This window comes from Sinohyriopsis cumingii, chromosome 15 (assembly GCF_028554795.1).
Source record: "Sinohyriopsis cumingii isolate HCF-2022 chromosome 15, ASM2855479v2, whole genome shotgun sequence".
In the NCBI taxonomy this organism is placed as follows: Eukaryota; Metazoa; Mollusca; class Bivalvia; order Unionida; family Unionidae; genus Sinohyriopsis; species Sinohyriopsis cumingii.
This window is the reverse complement of record NC_142975.1, coordinates 116750928-116776415: the sequence shown is the minus strand read 5'-3', so window position 1 is coordinate 116776415 and position 25488 is coordinate 116750928. Positions and strand designations below refer to the sequence as shown.

Here is a 25488-nt window from a genome sequence, read left to right as displayed (position 1 = left end):
CCATAGTTGGCAAAATTTGACCTTGAGATCTGGAACCCACTTGTGATTTTGGTCTGTATGGTGGCGCTATACAGTTTCGCATTTTCCATAGGGTTAAGATTTTAAAGAAAAAGAATTTCCCTGGCTTTCCTCACTGGTTATACTGGTTATTTAAAAAAGACCTTGTATATCTTAGGTATAATTAAAAGAACCTTTAATTCCCTTTATTTTGATGTATGATTGATGGGTGTACTATGGGTTATAGAGTATACAGCTTGGCCTTACTTCAAATGTGAACCTTTCAAAAAAGTGCTAGCTCTACTTGGTCATTTTCACTTCCTGAACTTCAGAGGTAAATTGTATAAAAAAGAGCCGATAACTTTTTTTACATTTTACATATTTGGTAATTCATTCATTGCACTTTCAGAAGCTGATTTTTTAACACAAGGGAGCAGTCATTTTAGTTAGGAGTGTGCTTAAATCATGTAAAATTTCCAAAAGTACAATATCCAAAGAAATATCATCCACATTACATTACTGTAGCATATAGGTATGCCAACATTCTCTCCATTGTGCATGTTTTAAATGCAAACTACTTCACCTTACATACATTACTCTCTCTAAAGTACATATTAATTGGTGAGCGCCCCCTATGAACTTTAAACATTCCAAATTGTTAAAAATAACAGTGCAAGTTTTAAACAGCCATATGTAGACTTGTTTATAACATCTAATGACAGTTATCAAGCATGATGAATTGTCTGGATGTTTTTGTACCATTTGAAATTACTTTTATCGGAAGCAAGACAAAAGAATGGTATTTAAGTCTTCTTTCCTACAACCCTGAAAGTACAGTTTCCCATATGCACAGCAATAATGGGAGTAACTTAAATGAGACAAAACAAATGCAGTGAAGTGAAAGAACGCTGAAAATGAAAAAAATGAGAGAAAAATATAGAGAGTCTGTGTTAGTCATCTGTATGGTCAGTGGCAGGCAGCTATTATTGACATACAAACCTATGGAAAGAACAGTGGCGGATATAAATACAAACAAACCTATGGAAAGAACAGTGGCGGATATAAATACAAACAAACCTATGGAAAGAACAGTGGCGGATATAAATACAAACAAACCTATGGAAAGAACAGTGACAGATATAAATACAAACAAACCTATGGAAAGAACAGTGACAGATATAAATACAAACAAACCTATGGAAAGAACAGTGACGGATATAAATACAAACAACAGTGACAGATATAAATACAAACAAACCTATGGAAAGAACAGTGACGGATATAAATACAAAAAACCTATGGAAAGAACAGTGACGGATATAAATACAAATGCATGTTCTCAAACAAGGTTGGGTTGAAAAAGTTAAAATATAAAACATGACATTAACAATGTCTTAAGAGAAAGCTTTAATAAGCAAAGTCTGGAAAAATATACAGTTTGATGAGGAAAAGGACTTTTAACACATGAATGTTAAGTGTTTACTTGAATAGGAAAACAATGAATATTTTTCAGCTTACTCAAAGTTAAAAGCTTACATAGAAAGTTTTTGAAAAGTCTTTAACCTAGAATGTGGAAGTGTTTCACTCAGAATGAATCCATAAAATGGATTGATGTTTTACCAAGTGTAATGGAGGTACACAATAGCATTCATGACAGTTCAATCCACATAACTCTGGTGAGTTCAAACATGGAAGAAAATATCAAAAGTATGGATCTCTTTGAACCTTACTTGGCAGCAAATACTTTTGGAACACCAAAATTAAATATGTGTAAAACCGAATGTTAAAAACATTTAATATAAATTCTGATGTAAAAATCTGCATCCACACTCCATGTTTGACACTGGAAGTACCTGTTAAATTTCTATAAAACAAATCACAATCAGGTACTGTGTTTTAGTTTAACTAATTCAACTACTGGCTGTTCTCTACAATTTACATGAAAATACCCAACCCATATACATTACTTTGTCAGAACTGATGATTGCATCACTGTTCTTTTTATTGACCATAATAAGCAATCAATGATCATAATCAAGCTGTGGCATGTCACTCATATTTGCAGGAAATGTGTTGAGTACAGTGAATGCATTCAAAATTTGCTTTGTTCAGGAATCTACCATATACTTTTGCATGAATAATCTGTATACACAGTACTGCTTTGGCTTGACAGTAACTGTCACACGATGAACACTTTAGTTTTATCCCAATAAAGAGACTGTAAGAAGCTTAATGTATAGAAGTAAAAAAATAGGGTGTATCTCCATGATGTACAGCTTCCAGTGACGTCAAAATCTAGCGACATATTGCTTCATGGTTACGTATGGCATAACCAGAATCAGGTTATGGGTTAATCCTTATTAAGCTTACACTTTGACATGGTGAGTAGTGCTCTCTCAAGTGGTAACATTAATACTTATTATTGTCTTATCCTGGCATGTATATGCCTGCCAATTAAAAAAAGCCCCTTTAGAATAACACACAGTTACTCAGAACCCAGTCCTTGAAATATACTGGACTAATGTTCATTAAAGGATTATGTTGCACTTCTCTGTGCCATTTAAGCAGACAGCCTCCTCTGTGTCATTTAAGCAGCCAGCCTTCTCTGTGCCATTTAAGCAGCCAGCCTCTGTCAGTTGACAACTGATGGTAATGCATCTTTTTATTATCTGACAGAGAAACAATCTGTAAACAAGATACAGTTACATTTGAAGTAAGTTTATTGGCAACACTTTAGTAGATTGTCCAACAAAGAAACGATCTGTAAATCAGACATAGTGGCCTTTGAAGTTTCCATCATTAAAATGTTTATTTCATGGTTCGTTGCATAGACAGACCAGAGGCAGTTTGATATGATATTTGGGACATCCTATGACCAATGTCCATTAGCTCAGACTATGGGCTGGTTAGAACATTTGAACTGACAGTTGTGTCCAGCAAATACAGGGATTTTAGTAAGCCTGACTGTTGATAGAAATATTTTAATCACCATTTAATTAATTTGTCAAAAGCAATGTGCATACATTATCCTTCAACATGGCATTTGTATTATAATAATAAATTATCTTTTAATATAATACCAAAAAGTTACACTTCAAAACTGAAAATGTACCAAACAAATTTTTTAGGATGTAGTTGACTGCAAGTCAGCTGATATTTTAAGTTCTGTTAATTTCAAGCTATTACTTTATATACACATGAACTTTATACATGTAGTACGTTAAAGTTAAAGAATATCAACAGATGAGCACAAAATTCAGTGACCAGATAGTGTTACCCAATTATGATGACTTTTAAGTGAATACTGCAATTAAACAGCTGTGTTGTATAAGAGCCAAAATACCAAGCTATAAACATTTATGGAGTTTATCACTTTATTGTGCATTTTATCATTGGCCAGTTTAATCGCAAATCTGATTTTACATTGTTTCCTTGGTATAGTGCTATCTATGAGTTTCTGTGAATGTTATCATTCTTTTATCTGACTTGAGATATGTGTTATGACTCTTTGGCCATAAACTAAGTAACAGAAAGAAGCAAAGCCTGCAAGTTTTGTAAAACTTGTCAAATAATTTAATTATGAAAGTTACAAAAAAATGAAAAGTTAATGAAAAGTTTAGAGGAACCTACAGTATTATGAATTAAATCCAAAATAATATCCAAACTGCCATCACAAATTCAAAATAAACAAATGTTCCAAATAAATTAAAGATCCTCAGATTTACTGGTCTTCCAAAAGTCCTAATGTATCTCACTGGCATTGTCCAGAACTCCTTTGAATAAATTCACAATAGTCCCAGATTAATATTTTAGTCCAATGAAAACTTTTTAATTCCAATGAATAATCCAAATAAATGTCTCCTCTCAAAATTATTTCTAAGGACAACATTAAATATTTCTGCAAACTCACATTAACACATGAACATAAAAAGTAAAAATCCAAAATAGGAATTCGAAATAGAAACAAATTAATTGCTCAGTTCTTTCTTTATATTCATATCCAAGTGTCTAGTATGAAAATATATCAGAATAAACCCCTATGATAGACATTACTACTGACTGTAATATTTAACAATATTTACTCCCGATATGTACATCTAAAATAACACCAAATTGACCAATCCAATTGGAAATAATTTTTCTAAGAACCCATATATCCTTGCTAGCCAATGAGAAATTTCTCCAAGCTTGTCAACAGGTTCAACATATAGGTTGAATTTAACCTGTAAACACATATTTAGAGCTCGATATCTATTAAAATAGAATCTACTCCCATGGACACAATTTGATGCATATATTGTTTATAGATGATCAGTACACTTTAAAGTCATGAACAAAAATTACACACAATATAGTTAGGAGTCATGTGTCATGTACCCAAGGTTACACAAAAATCTAGATATGCATAATACCACACATAAAAGAGAAAAATTTATATAATAATGGTTCTTTTGCATATTACTCAAGCATACATAATAATAATAGTAAATTACAAAGGAAGAGGTCTCATGAATGATTAAAAATATTTACAAAATAAATCATAAATATAAATGATATTGTTCTTATGTCACAGAGATTTAAAAATGACGATGGCTGCTGTGTTGACTGTTAGATCCTTTTCAATTAGGACCCACTAGGTGTCATAAACAATCTTTTAATGAAACTACCATGTTGATATGTCCATCCATTAAAGAGAAGTGATGACAAGGTTTTCAAGATGGCCACATTGAATGTCCAAAGAGCACCGATTTTATTTCAGAGGAACTAAATCATAGGATGAATGTGCAACGTTTCATGGCAATCCTCCATTTAGTTTAGCAGCAGTAACAAACTGGATGGACAGACAGCAGATCATCCAGTAAACTCATCTCGCTTATGACCAGTATAACTAAAATATCTAAATATATTATTACAGTATTCTGATATATCTTAACATTGTCTGAGACAATTTCATCGATTTTCTATCCATTATAACAGGTTCAAAGTCTATGACTATGACCAAGAATTGTGTAATGCATTTACAGAAATCTTTTGAACATCTCAACTCGGACATGATGGAATTTTCTTTTAATTTGGTATTTTGTAAGTTTCTAAAATATATAAGACATGGTACCAATACTAAAGAGTTAACAAAAATAAAAGGACAGTTGATTATTTGTCATTTTGAAGGACGTTTGTTTTTTGTTAAATCAGACTATAAGGTCTGATCACTTGTGCACTTTACTGACTGGGAACTCCCTTGTTCACCATCATACCATTTATTAATCCAAATGTACTGAAACATTTTGAGAAGATTCTTCTGATTCATGATGTTTGCAGTGTATTATTTTATAAAATTCCAGTTATTGTCTGCAACATACTGGCATTTTTCTTAAGACTTACCAATATCTTACAGATGGAATATGAAAAGGCAGAAATTAACATGTCGCGCAAAAACTATTCACAGAACATACCTTTCTTAGGTCTCCGTGACATAAGGCCAATATCATTTATATTATATATTTTGAGTTGTTAATATGAAATTAAACAATTCTTTAATATCATTTCCCATTTTATAAGCAGGTTGTTGGAATTAAACCATAGTTACAATTTTTGGCAAGTGCATAATCCCCTCATGTTGTTAAACAAAACAAACCTTTAAATTCTGCCAATCATTTTATCAAATTTACTTGTCCTAGATCTTATTAATACAAATCCCGCTAAATCAAACTTGCAGTCCAATAATATTTTCAGACTTTTGAAAGCCCGCATCTTTATAATGGCTTCTTTCAATAAGCGCAGAATCAATCCTTATAACTAACATGTCAGTGAAGTATCCATGCTTCTTAAAATAAAGAAGTAGACTACTGCTTGATATTCCTCTAAAGTAATGTGTAAAATGACCCAAATATGAACCTTGAAGTGAGTGTTGCACTACTCTAGTGACATTCAGGTCACTAAGACTGTTGTTACAATAAATAGTTTTCATGTTGCAAGTTCTTACAACCAAAATTACAATGACCTAAGACTTCTGAGTATCACGTGAATTATTGTATTAAAAGTTTAAGTTGTATAAAAAATAGAACACAACAACCTTTAATACTGGACACTTAGAGACAGGTCAATTGTGGGTGATTTTGAAAGAAACATTTCTCTTTTTCAATCGGAGAAGGTGAAGCTTCTATGTACAGCTAGTGTACAGTATTATTTTCAAGTGAAAGACAAATGCATGACAGAGACTTAACTGTTCTCAAAACAATTTTTGTTTGAAGAATGATAGTGGATGTTTCAAAGAATATATAATGGTATATGATCTATTATAAGCATGATGCATGTTAAAATGTACACTATTAACTCATTTAGTAGTTTGAGGCTATAAAATAATTAAAATATACTATAGACAGTTATTACCGAAAATGATAATTTGTGCATTTTGGCCAACTATGTTGCATATAATTAAAAGAAAAATCATATTAATACTCAAACAGATTTGTGTTGCAGGCAATAATTAAGACATATCTATGTCCTAATGCTTTGTCTTTGTCTTCTTATATATTAATACCCTGTAGAATTAAAGTCAGTATTTTTACACCTAAGAGGAGTGGTAGGCTTACTTAGTTCAGGTGTACAAAATCTTGTATGATGCTCTTTTCTGTCAATACTGTTCATGATTATCTCCTCTTTGTGAATGGTTACTGTAACACTTGTTCACTTTTCAAAGAAAGTAGGTTCTTCTTAAGACAGGTTCTGAAAAAACTGAGAAAATAAATATAATTAATGCACTATGATGTTTCTATTGAAATCAGAACTTGAAATCTAAGTGTTCTACATTCCATATTTAATGTGATAATTTTTGATTTGTTGTATTTCTTGTGGATTTTTCTTGTGCAAAATGACAGACAGAGTAATGTCATGAACCAGTCACATAAATGGTTGATGTAATTATTACAAGCAAGATTTCTCTATATTGCTAATTGCTAATATATATTATGCAAAGTCCATCAAAGCTAGATATAAACAAAAATACTTGCCATTTATTAAATTCGGGTAACAAGAAGATACAGTGTATGTGTTCCGTAGTAATCAAACTCTAACAAGAAGCCTAAATGTGCATGCAACTTCATCTTGTTGACATCTGCCTCATAGCCAAAGGCAAAAAGAAGGTTGCCTGGTCAATGGGTTTTATCACCCATAAAACGTTAAAGGCACTACTGTCAGAATGTTTCTTTTTAAATTCTATTGAGTGGTTTTAGAGATTCTTTGAAGTCATTAAAAAGATCATCCATCTATTCGAGTATTTGTGTCTAAATCTGATGATGAATCAACCTCACTGTAAAAATTTGAAAGCACTTATTACTATGATGGCTTCTGATAAATTTCTGTTGCATGGTTGTTGCCATGAAGTCACTTGCATATTTGTATGCTGAGCAAAGGTGGACAGCATAATGCTTTAATACTTTATATTCCTTTTATCAAATTATAATCAGTGGTTTTTGAAAAGAAGTTATTACAATTTTGATATTTTTAACATACATATTTGATGACATATTTGGTGTAAAATCTTTACAAATTTGAAAGGTATTTATGCCAGGATAAACTGTGCTAAGTTGTGTTTAAAATTTCTGGCTTTTTACGGCAGATGGATGATGGAAAGAATTTTCTATTTAGTAATGGTGATCATGTTTGATCGTTGGACTGTCATCGTTTTTACGAACTCCGATGATCCTCAAATTCAATCTAAGTATGTTAACAATAAAACACTCCCAGGTCGGAGGAACAGCCAATGAAAATCAGAACACATAAAACACAAACCACCACTAAGAAAGAAAAATAGTTCATCAGAACCGCAACACCTGAAGCACAAAACACCAGAGACAGGAAAAAGAGAGCCAATCAAAATCGTAACAAATAAAACATAAACCATCTCCAAGGAAAATATTGCCAATCGGAACCGAAATGAAAAATGTAAAACAAAAACTAACAATAACGATTTAACAACCAATCAGAAACGTATCGCATAATACACAAAACACCACGAAGAGGGAAGATAAAGCCAATCAGAAACGCAAAACATAAAACTGAAACCAACACCAAGCCGGAAGCACATCAAAATCATCACACAAAATACACAGACCACTACAATAGAGAAGACACAACCAATTAAAACTGCAACACATAAAACATAAGCCACCTGTAAGAGAGAAGACACAGCCAATCAGAACCACAATTGACAATACAAAAACCAACATCAAGAGGGAAGGCACAGCCGATCAGAACCAAAATGCAAGATACAAAACAAAAATCAGTAGGAAAGACAAAGCCGGTAAGAACCGCATTACATTATATTGAAAAGACCACCGGGAGGCAAGCCAGTCAATCAGAACAGCAACGCAAAATAAGCTACAAAAATTGTAAGACAGGCAGTCAGAAAAAGCAACACATAGAAGAGATAACGCCACCAAGAGGAAAGACGGTCGATCGGAACTGCAATGCAAACTAAACAAAACCATACAAATACGAAAGAGACAGCCACTCAGAACTGCAACGAATAACAGACAAAGCGCCATCGAGTGGGAAAAAACTGCAAATCCTAATCGCATTATATAAAACATAAACCACCTCCAACATGGAACACAAAGCCAATCAGAATTACAACACAAAATGAATAAATTAGACTACCATATCAGATAACACATAAAACACCGCCAATAAAGAAGTCACATCCACTCAAAACCACAAGGCATAATACATAACCCACCACAAACTGGGAAGGCATAGCCAATCTGAACAGCAGTGCAAAATAAACAAAGCAGTACCAAGAGAGAAGAAACAGCCAATCAGAACCTCAGTGTATAAAATACTAACTAAACACCTCAGATAGGAAAACAAAACCAGCAACACATACGAAACAAATCATCACCAAAAGAAGACACGTCCAATCAGAACCTCAATTCATAACACACAAACCACCACCAGAAGGGAAGAAACAACCAATTAGAATCCCAACACATAAAACACAAACCACCACCCAGAAGAAGGCATACAAACAGAAGCACAATGCATAACACATAAAACACATTCAAGAAGGATTGTAACAGCCAAGCAGAATCGCAGTGCAAAAACGCAAAAGCTACTAAAAGAGAACACACACCAATCAGAACCTCAACGCAGTACAGAAAAACCATCACATTGACGGAAGACTCAGTCAGTCAGAATCGCAGCCCAACATAAACAAACTATTACCAATTGGGAGAAGAAAAAAAACCCAGTCAGAACCGCAACGCAGAACACACAAATACACCAAGACGTAGGAATCAGCCAATCAGAACCGTGACACATAAAGCGCAAACCATCACCAACAGCGAAGAAACAGACAATCGGAACCGCCAACACATAACACACATCACAGTCAAGAAAGAAGACACAACCAATCAAAGGCACGAAGACAAGTAAACCAAATACTACAAGAAAGGAAGAAACAGCTCGTCAAAACCTCAACACAAAAAACACAAAACACTACTGTAGGGACACAACCAATCAGAACTTCAACACATAATACACAAACCACCAACAAGAGGCAGGACTGAGCCAACCAAAACCTCAGCACATAACATACCAACAACCAGTTAGAAGAAAGACACAGCCGATGAGAACTTTAACAAAAAATAGACTAAACAGGGAAACAAACAGCCCATTTTAACTGCAATGCATAACGCACAAAACACCATAAAAAAGAATGAACAACCAACCAGAACCGCAACATACAATGTACAAACCACTACCAAGAGAGACGACACAGCCAATCAGAACCTCAACACATAATATACAACCCACCAATAAAAGGTGAGACACAGTCATTAAGAACCAAATACCTAAAACACAAACCACAACCAAGAATACGTGGTGAATCATAACCTCAACGCATCAATTTCATCATGAACATAAGACTATCGTAACTTGACAAGTTATGAACAAATGGTGGTGTTTATGGTGTAAGTCAAAGTTTATTCGTTATGTTCTCGATCTCAATACTTTCTTGTTGATGTTCATAATCTCTTACTTCGTTTTCAGTATGTTTAGTTCTTGCAGATATAGCTTTTTTTTGCTAAACGAAAATGTTGCTTATCTTTCTCAGTGAAAGATATTGTTTTTGTTTTGTCTTTTCATTTCTTGGTCAACATTGCTTATCTGCTACTTTGCAATCGTAGCCAACACAAAATACTATAATACAGTCTATTTATCTCTAAACTAGTGGTTTGTATCTGTTGCGCTTTGATTGAAGGTACGACTAAAACCCGTTGGAATTTGTTATGATGTTTTTGTGGACCTCTGGTACACACTCTCTTTGGAATGACTATCCAGGATTGTACCAAAAGCTGTCCAACCTCTGACGACAAGACTCTACCGTCTATACAAGACACGTGTGGCACCATGATGCTTTTAAAATCACAATAAATAACATATATAACTTCTAACTGATGTTGGTGTATTTGGAATATTAGATTTGATCATTCTTCAGTCCTTATTACGATATATCCTAACTCCACCTACATGATTTTATCTATTTTAATAATTAAAAAAAATTCATGGTTGTAAATTGTAATTAATATCTTTTGTTGGTACTGCCTACGTGACCTAAATTTTTAAAAAGTCATAGTATTGCATAGGATCTATAAATAGATGCTTCAGTATGTGTTGACAATTATTAATAATAATCTTAATAATAAGACTTTGGAATAATTTCTCGTTGGCTATTGGGGTTTCGAGGTTTAACGTTTATAGAATAATTGTTAAACTTCTCATTGGTTGGGTTAGTTCATGTGAGTTGGCCAATTCGAAGCAAAATGTTTAGTGTATTGTCACGTGGGGTCTACTGCGACAGAGAGCCACAATAGACAGTGTATATAAAGAGAGAACTGAAGAATTAGGTTCATTCCGATTTTGGAGTCATTGATATTTCTTGTGTTCCTGTTGTAAGTCTTCAGACATGTTTTATGCTGTACTTAGATGTTGCTCGACAGGAAAACATTTGTTTGGACTCTTCAGTGGAAATAGAAAGTGCTCATTATTTGGACTATAATGTTATTCTGAAACTGTTATAAATTATTTCTTGACAACGTCATGGTTCGTGGAGGACAAGTCATTTCTGGTGTTGAACTTTATAAGGAACTTTTCATTCAGTTAGGATTTTAGTAGACCTTTATACGGATTAATTGGGACTCATTTCGTAAAACTAAGTTTCTCTCAATTTTTGTTTATAACTTTCATAATTAAACTGTTTATTAAGTGTAACAAATCTGTTGGTTTCGCTCCTTTCTGTTAATTAGTTTGTTTCCACAGATTCGTTACATTTAGTAGTCACGTGGACTACTATATAGGAAATAATATATCAATGTCTTTTTATATTGAAACCGGTTTAATGTAAGACGTTTCCACTGCTTCATAAAGTAAAGACGCACACACACGCGTACACGCGCACATACATCTATTTTATGTAGTCAGTTTTTACCGGACAACATTTAAACGAATTATTGTTGATTCCTCAGAATAGAAAACATAGTTATATCACTATCTTGTGCGTTACTGCCTGATTTCGTAATATCCTTTCAGACAAATTGATATATGAGCATCCCCTGAGCACTTGCTTTTTGTCTATGTGCAATGTTAACTATTCTATATTGTCAAACATCTGTAATAACTTTCGTTTTTTTCTTACCAAGGTGTAGTATGCAACGTGATGAATAAAGGTTCAATCGCATTATCCGTTTTGCTTCCATTTAGTATATTTCGAGGCTTTGGTCTGTGCAAAAATGTGTATGTTCAACGTTTTCCTCCATCCTGAGTAGTTGCACATATCTGATTCTAATTTAGCTTTCACGGAGCCACTGATAAACTTTTGGAATGATGATACTCTTTAAAATATGGTTCAAAAGGATATCAAATTCAAACATCACTCTGTTGTTGCCGCCAACAATTTTAGGCGCATTGTCATGTCTCTTATGAGAAAAGATCAACACTTTGTTTAATGACATGCCATCAAAGGAAGTTTTTCAAAAATAATTGTTAATAATTGTTATCTTTCAAAAAGATGGGAGAGGTTCTTGAACAATGGGACATAAAATAAAAAATGAAAGCAGATCACACTTTCGGAAGAGACTTTCATAACCGTAAGGAAGAAATATAAAAATCTCTTATTTAAAATTTGTCGTACGCATATTGCAAAGCCAAACACAGCTGGAGCTGTACGGAGTAAAATGCTAATGGACGAAATAATTGATATAGCGGTAAAACAATTTAAATTGCAAACCTGACTGTGCAAAAAAGTAAGACTGAATGTAAAAACTGTCAAGAAAAGCAAGTTAAAGGTGGAACGGAGTGTGAATAGTGTCAATAATAATAATGTTAAATCCGGGACTGAACTTCAATCATACCGTGTCAGAAGGTATACTCAGCATCAAACGAATCAAAGTCTTGTAAAATATATGTTATACTAAATTTACACAATGAAATTAGCAGTTGGAAATGCGCACCATCACCGGTGGTATTACATTAAAGATGTACCGAGAATGAGAACGAGAATTTAGTCGACATTTTTCTGATATTTAAGTATTTTGGATAAATGGTTGATGAACAGAATTAAATCAATATATCAGTTTTTGTTGTATTTATTTGCGTCCAACACCGCAGAAGAAAAGTAACCTTGGAAGGAGTGCTGATCCCCCGGCCGACAGAAGATATTACAAATATGGAATTCATCCGATGACTTTGATCTTGGAGACAGGATCACCAAAATCGAAAGCCATCTTAATCTAACCATGGGTAAGCCACATAAAGTTTGAGAAAGAAAGATTACAAGACTCAAGGAACTAATTTAGCTGCCATAGTAAACCTATGGAAACTCCATGTTATTAAAAATTCAACAACTTGCAATTTATGATGGAACCTATGTTTCTCAGTATAGACACATCCTAACAGCCTAACTCTAATTTATTTTCACCGATGTCTAGATTGGATCCCATCGTCAGCAAGCTAAAGTTGTTACTGGAAACCACCTTGTCTACAGACGTACGAATGGAAAGACAAACACCATTGTTTCACTGCAGTATTTTGAATCGGCGGATAACATATATGTTACCAATGCACTGATATACAATAAGAACAGAGTCAATATAGTAATGTACATTTTATGTCGATATTTTTATCATATTCGAATTATGTTCAATTAAAATCAGGTGTTCATTTTAGTCAGATGTCCGTTATAAGAATGTGATCAGCAAAACACGTCTGTTGTGAAAATACGTTGATTCTAAACAGATGTCCTTGTGAGAAGGTGTTGAAAATTCACATTTAACGTTAGTTCTGTCAAGCAAAATATTTGCACTAATTTCTGACCATGTCTTTTCTCTGTATTGTGCATGCTTAAGAATTAAATGCCGCTGGCACTGATTTTATGATGTCATACCAAAACCTCGATTTTCCCGGGTTCAAATGTTTGTCTGTATTCGGCTACAAAACGAAATTAAATGTCATTTTCACGTGAATCCCCTAAGGCAGAATGGCAAATTTGAAATCAGTTCTCTTACATCATGTACAACTGGAGTGAATTGAATTGAACTCTGCAATCATAATGCTTTCTATTCAAAACGCACCTTCGGTTGAGCCAATCAGTTACTAGTATCGAACATAAGGAGCTGAAAAGTACGATAACATAAGACTCTTTGATAAATAATAATTAACTTATAAACTACATGTACATGTCTTTTTAAATAAAAGCTACAGTGACGTGAGACTGGTGCATATCCCAAACTCAGAGGCATGAATTAAAAACAAAGCTAAATAGCAACAACAACAACAAAAACAAGATAAACCCAACAAAGCAAAATTGCTTAACTGAGGAAGCAATAAGGTTTCAAATATAACAAGCCACTCATGTATGATTCATTATGAAATATTTAATTCATTGGTATTTATTACTGTTTTAAATTATACCACACACGGAATGAAGTGGGTTGCGTGGGCCTAAGGAAGGAGAGACAGAGAGACAAAGGCCCCATTTTATACACCCCGTTCATAGTACAAGAAAGATCAGAAGAGAAACCGAAGAAGTCTGAAATACGCAGCGCGTCAATTGCAGGAAATAGTTTATTGCAGCCATTTTGTCGTGGGAAGTCAACAGTTTTAGAAAACATTAAGGATTGTGTTCGCAGTTGAAAGTTGAATACAGTAAACAACTTCACGTAATTTAAGCAACCAAAAACTAAGAACTGAATATGTAATGAACGATAAATTGAAAAATAAGTACATATTTCTTTAAATAATGGCGCGATGACATTCAATAATAACTGTCGCGAAAGGCCGAGTTTCTATCTGTAATTTCCATGGTAGGTTTTAAAATCACCATTGACAGCATGTGCGTTTAATAAAGTTTGCATGCCATGACCCAAACCTTAGCATTATTTACACAGCCCCGCAACTTTCCAATAGCAAAATAAAATATTCTCATGGATCAAAAGTTATCATTAATTCAAGTGGAAAAAATATTTCATTTGTGTCGATTTTCGAAGATTTCAATTTCAAAATATAAAAAATTATCACTCATGATCTTTTCAGGTTAAAATTAAGAAACCAAGAGATCAATAAAAGCCACAACCCCCCCCCCCCAAAAAAACCCAAAGAAGTATTGTATAATTTAACTGTTTAAGTGTTGAAAAGTTTCATGATGTAGTTTTATTGTATGAAGGAAATCTGTAATGCGTTTTATTGTATTTAAAAAGCTTAATTTCTTTCGATACAATTCCTCGTCGTGGCAACGAAGGTAGAGACAATATATTAGACTTAAGAACAACGATTTTCGCCAGATCTATATTTTTTAAACAATTCTTTGCAAACATTAATCTCAGTATACAGTGGGTTTTATTCCTGGCCAAGAAAGACATAACATCCATTAATCAACAAACTTCTTATTCGTTTAACGTCTTATTTCATTTTGTCTAGGTAGCATGGATATAAGAATGCATATTTTATGAATAATATGAGGTAGAATAATACATCATATTTAGGAATTATGCTAGTTTGATGGATGTGCTTTAATTTCCTTTCAACGTTTCAGTAATAGTCAATACAAAAACTTTACTCAACGCGACCTTTCTGCCTTACATGCCGAATATGCATGACATATTAATTTCGCAAAACATTTAATTTACATTTTATAGGCACGAATTCAAAAAATCTAATCTCACAAACTCACAGAGTCGAATGGGAACTGATTAATATATTCAAGACAAAATGTCCGCTCCTTGCGTTTTAATAAATTTTGTAGATTTCATGTATATTCAACACAATCGTTCTCTTTGTGATAATTACGGTATAATTCTTCGGAGATACGTCTTATAACTTTGAATCAGTTTGTTTGTACTCCAGTACCAGACACGTAATGGAACTTTCCATGCTTAATCGCCGAGCACTTTCCGAGCTTTCCGTCGTACTATCACCGTTACTTCCGCTTCTGCCACTGTATCCGCTCAACATACTATCGTTCTCAGTATTGAGCTGGTCATCATAGTTGTTCATAATATCACAATAATCCACAGAATAGTTTGACGCAGTAGATATTTTCCTTTCAGAATAATTTGACTCGATAGATATTTTCCTTTCAGAATAGTTTGACGCAATAGATATTTTCCTTCTTCTTTGTTCCTCTGTATCATCCTCACTTAGAGTATCAAGGCTATCGAGGGAAGACGTAGAGAATCTTCCGGGTCGGTAAAGTGATTCGCGCAGTTTAGTATTAGACGGTGTCCATTTCCGCTTGCGTGAAATATGTCTACTTTGAGTATGCCTACTAATTCTGAAATAAAAGTATTATCATATAGTCATACGAGACTCTTCATTTGATCTTCAAACCTAATCACCGTCTTGCAACATGAAGAACATCCTTCACACACACACATACACACACACACACACACACACACACACACACACATATATATATATATATATATATATATATATATATATATATATATATATATATATACTGAAAATTTAAGCAAACGTACATATGCATTGAAAAAGCAGCAGTTGAGAATGCTAATGATAGTACTTAACGTTCCAAATGTATACTGAATACTGCTTGGACTAGAAAACCAAGATAAACAGTTCAAAGATCAAGTTCACTCTTATCGCTAAGAATAAATGAAATATAACAGAACTATTGACATAGTCCTTCATTGAACTTTGATCAATAATGGAATTTCCTTTCATTACTACTACTGAGAAAACTAATAACGATAACCTTTTGGATTGGAAGGCTGCCATAAGAAGCTGTACATTTGGTTATGTCGATCAATGTCAAACGTTATGTTAGCGGGACATTCACTTCAGCCTCTATTTTTTTCCCTCAGGACTTAACATTTATATTGATTTCTGTGAAAGAATGATGAAGTGGTGATGCAAATCGGAGATATCTAGCCATTTTATTTGCATTATGCTTGCAGTTAACGGTCTTGCAATTAGATTAAACTCCCATAGGATAAATAACATTTCGTTTTGTAGAACAAGGATTAACGGTGGGGAAAATCAAGGAAATAGATGATGTCCCTTGGACTTTGAACCTTGTCAATCCATAAATCTGTCTCTCTGTCTGACTGTATGTATGTATGTATGTATGTATGTATGTATATATATATATATATATATATATATATATATATATATATATATATATATATATATTGCATTATACCTACTTTGGTGGTACTACGTTGAGAATTAACTGTACAAATGTTGTAAACTGATCTGCAATGCAAAATATAAAGAAATGAATATCAGTCGTTTCATGCAACAAAGAGGTATCAAATGTCAGGGATTTTGATTACATTGATCTATAAGGGGCCTAGAGAACTTTAATGTTTGCTTCCATTTCATACGAAAAACTTCCACATGTCTAAGATGGGTTCTAGATAGACTATCTTCTTATTCTTCATTTTATATATAATAATTGCAAAGCTTTTAAACTATTAATAACTGTAAAAACATTTATCTTTATCTAACAGTAATGTGTTGTGAAAGTAATCAGTTTTCATGCTCTACTTTAAGTGCTGACTGAATATCAAGGTTACATTTATTACATTTAAATTCATATTCTGGCCAATATACGATAAACTTACCCAGAAGAAACAATAAACCCTTAGTCTTTTCAAAAGGAAAGAATCCTAAGAGTGAAACCAAAGCAAGAGCAATTGAGAAGATAAACTCCGCACTCGGTCGTTCCGGCAACACTGTGAATGGTAATGTTACCAGTCCGATCGAGAAAATGATGACAACAATCGGTATAAATATTGGAACCTAAAATAAGGGGGAAAAAAGGAACAAAAATTAAATAATAATATAGTACGGTCTAAAGAAAGTTGTAAATTCAATCATCGTTTAAAAAGAGAGCAAGATGTTAATAAGAAATTTGTGATAAAAGTAATTATCATTTTTTCTGTGAGGAAAATCGTTGGAAATCCTCGCGCAGATTATCATAGCTTTCGAAAGTGCAGTTAACTATTTTTATTTAAAATAAAAATATTGAATGCGTCAACGTTGTCTCATAAGTGAACCAGACACAGACGTTTCCAAAGTTTGTTTACCATCCGAGTTACAAATAAACTTATAAAACATTAACTCTGTTAGCTGATTTTGCCGAACTGTAGGAATAAATAACTGCGACAATACAGGTTTAGCATACTGTATGAGAAAACTAGATAATACTTACAACTATATAAGAATACAATCGCACATAAAGCAATAAAGCACAGATGTCTCAGAATAACGTTACTACAATTAAACAGATTAAACATAATACAAGTTGTTCATTTTACATATCTTTATGTCCTCAAACTTTTTATGTATAATTTAAATGCACAAAACAGCATGCTTGCAATACTCTTTTTGAGTTAATGCATATGTATGGAGCAAACCTTTGCACACCGAAAGAGTACGTTTTTCCTATCATCCATGATCACTGATTCATTAATTGTTTTGAAGTCAAGTGTGCCATTCTATTTTTAGTGTAAAAAAATGGATTTTTCAATTCTCAAGTATGAATCTATTGCTACCGACTTTGCTTTGCATTGTTTCCCCCCGTCCAAATTTTCTACCCTCATGAATTAGAACGCCAGGCTAATTCTTATGGATCCTTTATGCCTGTTTTCATTTCCGCCGGAAAGTGTAAACAAGAAACTTCGCGTGGTTGATCGGTACATTTATTTCGCCTCCATATAAAATATAGTAAACGCTGATATACTAAGTGTCTCCGTCAGACATAAGAAATAATTTATTTCATAAAACTGGTTGTTATACGCACCATCTAATCGGAAATGTCGGCGTTATTATTTTTTCCGCTGCCTTCACTACCTTCGCAACGTCTACGAAATCTGTGAAATTTATTCAGTTTTATAGCGTTTAATGAGTCAGCCAAAGAATGACCACAAAAAATTAAATACTGCGAATCTGGAAAATTGAACAAATTTCAGGACACAAAAATGTCCCCAAATACTTGACCTGGTATGGTATGTGGTAGTTCCTTTTCTTCCAACGTAGAATTAGTAATCCAGTTATTGTTAGGCCATGAAACAACCAGACGGTGAACACATAGAAACGTATCAACATTCCAACATCAGCTATATATATGAAGATAATGCACGCAATACACTGAAAAATAATATAAAATCATTTGGTCAGTTTATGTGTATATGGTGTTAGAGGTAAAAAGATTAAAACATGTTAATGGAAATGCAACCCCACTTTATGAACTTTATATTTATCGCCGTGTATAAGATATTGCTTTTGAATTTGCTTTCAATTTGTCAGTAACCTGGCAATAGGCAAACTAACGCGTTATCAAACTAACTGATCATATCTGGCTTGCACAGTTATATATTGTAATTGTATATATATATATATATATATATATATATATATATATATATATATATATATATATATATATATATATATATACTTACACGTGCAATGACAGCGGGAAGATGTATTCTTGTCTTTACGTTGACATAAGACAAAACTTCAGGGATGTAGCCATCATGAACTGCCACTGACGATAATCTGTGAGGTACAAATATTTATATGAAATTATTTCTCATGAACATCATATCTGCTGATGAACAAATGGTTTGCAAAAAGTACATATGTAAGTTTACTATTCTTAATTTATTAAAATATTTAAATGCGATAAAACTTTTTAATTTTTTTTAAAGTTTATGAATTGTGTGCACTTACAAAGTATTTTTAAAATATAACTGATTCTATTGGATCTATCTTTTGTTTAACATACTGATGATTTAAGATTTAAATGGGAATGGCTCATGAAATAGTCATGAAATCAAATGAGAGAGAGAGAGAGAGAGAGAGAGAGTACCTGCCAGCAGTCAACAACGTATTGTTGGCGTTTCCTAGAGCAATTAAACAAACTCCTAGAGGAATGATAAAAGAGACGGGCCCCATTACCTTCTTGCTCCATTCCTAAATGTGGTAATAAAATATTAAAATCGGATTATCATTTCTTTATTCTCAGTATTAGAAATACGCAAGGAACTTCCTTTGTTAGCAAATGAATTAGTCACTGTTTTCATGGAATTGTTATTATTTTGTTCGTTAAGAATTTAAAGAAAATTTCAATTACATTTTGCTTTACTAACTAAACATGCTTGTTTTTAACAACAAAAGTGAAATTACATCGTTGTAGCAGTCATGGAATCATTATTTATGTTGTTTATTTATTTATTACACCATTTCATATATCCGTTAGGAATTAAATGAATTTTGAAAAATGTGATGTAGTGGTAGTCATGAACCTATCAGATGCACGTTTTGTTTATTTATGTTATGTTTATAGTTATATTTATATGCATGTATGTATGTATGTATGTATGTATGTATGTGTGTGTGTATGTGTGTGTGTGTGTGTGTGTGTGTGTGTGTAATGGTACTTACTACAGCAATAGCTTCAGCAGCTATCATCTCTTTGGGCGTGAGTACGGTAAAGAAGGAGATGACCATCAACAAATATACGATTGTAACAAAAGGTATGACTGTCAGAATCAACCGCGGCAAATTCCTGTCAGTAAAACAATAAGACAACACTTGGCGTGAATATCAATGTCTGCATCAGGGTCTTTATAAATCAGCATACGATAAGTGTGAGAAATCTAACGAACGGATGAAATTCCATTTACATGTATGTATATAGCCGCCTTGAACGGCATCTCAGCACAATATTGGCTATAAAGAATCAACTGCAAGTAAAATTAACAAGAATCGGAGAAAAAACATATGAAAATAAACCCTTCCAAATGAATGTAACCATTAAGCGCAAAAAGCTATAAAACAAAGGATAAGATGTCAAGATTCCATATAAATGTATATAAAACAAAATATATCTTGAGTCATAAAGGTCTGGGTGTAGAGTACGTATGGATAGAGTTCCTTTTTTTAATTAAAGATTCACTGTTAGTTAATACTCTATATAAGGGAAAGACTTGAAGTTTTCTCCCGAACAGTTATGTATATGTTTATTGACTTTTAAAAACCTGAGTTCTTTAGTTTTTGTTTGCTGTCTTTGTACTGTCATTCTCTTCTTTAGTTCATTTTTCGTCTGACACATGTAAAAGTCTTTACAATTCATAAATATCAATGCATAAATCACATTTCTTGAATTGCAATTCATGTCATATTTAACTTTAAATAGCTTACCATATTTTAATTGTATTAAGTTTCCTTTTATTATATTTAGTGGTAAACTATTTAAAGTTACATTAACTAATCTTTCTATGTATTATCTGACACATGGACAAAATCATTTTTTCATTCATATATATATATATATATATATATATATATATATATATATATATATATATATATATATATATATATATATATAACCGAATTAATAAAAAAAGATTAATTCAGATTTTCTCGGGTGGTGCAACACTATACAGTTTTTTCATCAAGTTCACAACAAAATATAACTGTCTCTCCTGCATGCCATAGTGAGAAAGAGGACATGTACATGCGATATCACGTACAACGTGTACCAGGATGGTACATGCGAAACTTTCATGTATTATGTACATTCCCGATAGTGAGAAAAGAGGGCTCGGATATAACTGCGATATCGCATAAAATGTGTATCCGGCTGGTATTAGTGAAATGTTGATGTAGTATGTACAGTCCCATTAGTGAGAAATGCGTCCTGACGTACAACTGCGATAACATGAACAACTTGTCTTATGATATCGTTGGTGAAGTGTAGTAGGTACATCCCCTTAACGAGAAAAAAAACGGGACTAACATATAAATGTTATTATCGATTTTAGGAACATATTACGCCGTAGTTAAATTATTACAACATTACGGTGGCAGGGCAATTAACGCCCTTTCGGTCATACCACCCCCGGTCATTTATCCTCAGTCAATTAACACCCGGTCAATCACCCACTGGTCAATTACCTCACCCCCTGTGTCAAGTAGGCCCTGGACAACTGCCCCTCTTAATCTCTTCAGTGCGTCTTTTGATAGCCTTAACAGATTGCAACACTTCTTTTCGTGCTGATTCAGGTATATGCGCATGTTTAGGCAAATGCAACAATGTATTGCTCTGTTATTTTCAGCTTTCCTTTACATGTTGCTGCCTTACAGCTCTTTTCACATTCAGATGACACAAGACCATCAGCCTTCATAAAATACTGTATCCTTTCCGCTTTCAGACTTCACAACTACTACCATTGTTTGAACTATATCAGTCATGTTAAAAACTTCTCACGAATAAAAAATTTCAAATATTGGTTTTCTTTACAGAGCAGCATACATGTATTACTATTGGTTGAAATATGTCAGGTCACTTCATGCATTAAATTATGACATCAAGGGTCTCAAAGCCTTATTAACAAAAAGCTTCTAAAATTCTGTAAATGTACAAAGGATGCAATATTAGATAATATGGAGTACCTGAATCATTATTACCCGTTAAGTATTATTTTTCACACCAGCATTATACATACAGTATGCGGATTAAGACATAAAACCTGGACATTTATAGAGTTTTAGAACTTATCTAAATTATAAGGAAGTACGATAAGTAATTAGGGTCATTAAACCTATTGTTAACATGTTTGGTAAAGGAGAATGTGTTTTTGTTTGATAAAGTACCTAAATCTATTTGTCATAACTCAGCCATTTTCTCACATGAAGGCATCTTCTTGATATCAGTATCACCCCATGCAACGTTCTTACTTCTTGTTTTATTTATTCATTGTATGTGCTTCTTTTATGCAGAGGAAAAAACATGTCATGGGGGTAGTTGTTCTGGGGGATGATTGAAGTGTGGTAATTGACCAGGGGTGATTCACCTGGGGTAATTAACAGGGGGTAATTAATTGGGGTTACATGACCGGGGGGGGGGGGAATTGTACTAGAACTCAGTATAGCTCAAGTCTAGTCTGATTATTATGAGAGAGGTAGGACGGATGTATAAGTGACAAGAACATCTTCGCAATCAGCTTTGGGAAACAAACCTTATAGGTTTTCGAACTCCAGCTGTAACGTTAGGCACGTTAGCCCTGAAAATACAGCAATGCAGAACATTTTCTGAGCATCAATCCTGTCTTTTGAAATATAATTCGAACAGATGATATTGGTGATAGAATGTACTATGTAAACAATTATTGAAACGCATTAATAAATTTTGCCATTGTACGATTTAGCATGATTGAGTACGTTCTACAGCTGCACTGCAATTTTCCATAACGTAATGAAAGCTTTTTGTTTATGTTGAAATGTCAATGGATTCATATTTTTGGATGTTTCGCATATGTAGAAAATATGAGGATGGAAATAAATATAAAAAATCCATGCAAATGAAACATAAACCGATGTAGGAAATGTAAGAATGGCAAAGAGATTTAAATCCAAGCAAATGAAATATAAACCGATTTATATTTAGAAAGTATTTCATAGCAATATGAGAATATACAAAAATGAATTATGAACGTCAATATGTTTGACATGAAAAGGAAATTGCAAAATAATATTAAATTAATATATCACTGGAATCCAAATGAATCATTAATGTTTGCTTCTTTCTGTCTTTGGAATCTAATTTGACATCAAGTGTGTCATAGCTTCCAGACACTGTATGTTGTTTTTATGACTCGTAATACTAGTAAGTGATAGATTCACACAATAAAACTACTCATAAAAACTCCTGACATAATAGATAGATCTTTCTTGTTCCAGTTGTCAATAAAAATTTAGATATTTTAGTTTGTATTAATAAAACTTCTTGGTACTAGAAAGCAAGCAAAACAGTACATATTGCGACGTACAAAGCATGAACCATTCCGGTGTTTTGTATAACATTTTTTCCCTCCATTATAACAAAGTTCTGATAAATTGCTATCATTTGGATATGCCTTTGTTTACTGCATATGACTTTCTCAGAAACAGTATTGTGGTCTATTTAGTCGAGAAAATACTGCAATTTCCTAAAGCTACACTTCACCATCACAACGAAATTGTTATTTCTCTTAGCACTTTTCTCATCGTTTATCAGACGTTACAGAGCAAGAGAATCTTCATCAGAGAAGCTTAAGAGGTATGTTTTATTTACCGAATTACAGAGTTGTCTACCGCAAGTGTTCTCGTTTAGTCTGAGCTCCTTCTCTTCGGAAAATTAAAGTTCCATTATTTGCTGTAATACCAGTCCACGTTCATTTTCATGAGGAAATCTTCCTAACTGAACAAAAAGTTGAAATTTTCCAGAACATAAAGCTAGCTGCAACATGTGCACGAACTTATTTTATTAGATTTAAATTAGAAATGTACCATCCACCATAAGCCCAAAGACTGCTATACATGGCAAACGCATAGGGATGGTACGATGTTTCCGAGTTTTGAAAGCCCTCTGAGAGAACTTTCACTTCACCTGAAAAATATAATATAATATAATATAATATAATATAATATAATATAATATAATATAATATAATATTATATAACATAATATAACATAACATAACATAACATAACATAATATAATATAATATAATATAATATAATATAATATAATATAATATAATACAATATAATATATGAATTATTGTTTCCAATAATTTAATTTTGTGATTACGGGAAGTAATTTTTTAGTGATTAATGGGTCGCATGTCTCTGCAAAAGAGGTGATCCTGTCATATATTATGCCATGCAGAACGCGCTTTGACCTTTCAGCCGTTTCATCGCTTATTGTTCTTCATTTTTTTTAACCATTATATTGGATTACAGATCATATGGCGAATGACAGTCTTTTCAAGTGCACTGGATCTACCAAGTGATCGCGTGTGTCAGGGATTGATTAAGATAAATGCAATAAACTGACAACGAACTGTGCGAAACTAGTATATAGCTGGTCTGAGCGCTTTCGACTCTTTACTGAGTCTTTTTCAAAGGCAAATACAAAACATAGACAAGAAAAACAAATAAAACAGGAAAACGGTTATGTTTGCGAAACTTTGCATGGTTGTTTCTACAGGAATTCAAACTTTTAACTTAATATGTTTCAACTAGTGTGGTTCATCTTGTGTTGACCTAGAAATAGATGAGCCATAACGACATCTGTTATTTTATGTAAAGTTATGTAAGCGCAAATTATATCCCATATATTTCATTGTTATAGTAGTCATAGGCTACTAAGCAAATTTAGAGAATTATTTAAAACTAGAACTGTAGACAATCCAGTCACACACTTCCTAGTTCAACTTCTGCATCTTGTCCTAAAACTCAATAACCTTGAATTTAATGAAGACAACTGCCTCCAAATTAATGGAACCACAATATGTACAAAAATGCACCCTTCGTTTGCTAATATGTTTATGGGAAAACTGGAGGGTCAACTTTTAGCTGCGGTTGAACTTACACCATACCAGTGGGTACGCTTTATCGATGATATAGAAATGAAGTGGCAACATGGAAGAGAAAGTCGGGATGATTTTATATCAAAGGCAAACAACTTCCATCCCTCAATAAAATTCACGGCAGTAAATCTTCAATTCAAGCCACGTCTTCCTGGACACAGCAACCAGACTGGTAGAAAACAAACTCCATACAGACATCTACTCCAAACCAACCGACGAACACCAGTATATCATCCAAAGCAGCTGTCATCCAAAACACTGCATTAGGAACATCCCATCCAGCCAGGCACTGAGGATACACTGAATTTGCTCCGACGATGAAACATTCCTAAAAAGGTCTGAAGAGCTATCTAAACATTTAATTTACCGAGGCAATGACAAAGGCCTGATTACGGAGGCAACCCAAAGGGCGAAACAAACAAACCGCTATGTCCTACTAAAATATGGAAAAAAGAAAAAGGCTGATAGGATACCATTTTATCCTGACCTACCATCCAGACAACCCCAAAGTAGGTAAAATCATCGGGAAACACTGGCC

General features: G+C 33.3%; 1 protein-coding gene across 3 annotated transcripts in view; it reads right to left on the bottom strand.

Moving 5' to 3' along the window:
- Window positions 1-14806: 14806 nt before the first annotated feature.
- The window catches only part of LOC149782547 (b(0,+)-type amino acid transporter 1-like), a 22999-nt gene continuing 12317 nt past the window's right edge, over window positions 14807-25488 (bottom strand). The window contains exons 5-13 of one of the 3 annotated variants that reach the window (XM_089934890.1): window positions 23866-23965; window positions 22557-22601; window positions 19975-20098; window positions 19400-19503; window positions 18990-19086; window positions 18526-18675; window positions 17148-17325; window positions 16728-16776; window positions 14807-15823 (exon numbers count right to left, since the gene is read on the bottom strand). In XM_089934890.1, coding sequence (XP_089791016.1) covers window positions 15364-15823; window positions 16728-16776; window positions 17148-17325; window positions 18526-18675; window positions 18990-19086; window positions 19400-19503; window positions 19975-20098; window positions 22557-22601; window positions 23866-23965 — 1307 coding nt within the window. In that variant the 3' untranslated portion in view covers window positions 14807-15363. The remainder of the gene's footprint in view (window positions 15824-16727; window positions 16777-17147; window positions 17326-18525; window positions 18676-18989; window positions 19087-19399; window positions 19504-19974; window positions 20099-22556; window positions 22602-23865; window positions 23966-25488) is intronic. The other 2 variants (XM_089934889.1, XM_089934891.1) reach the window with 2 other exon arrangements.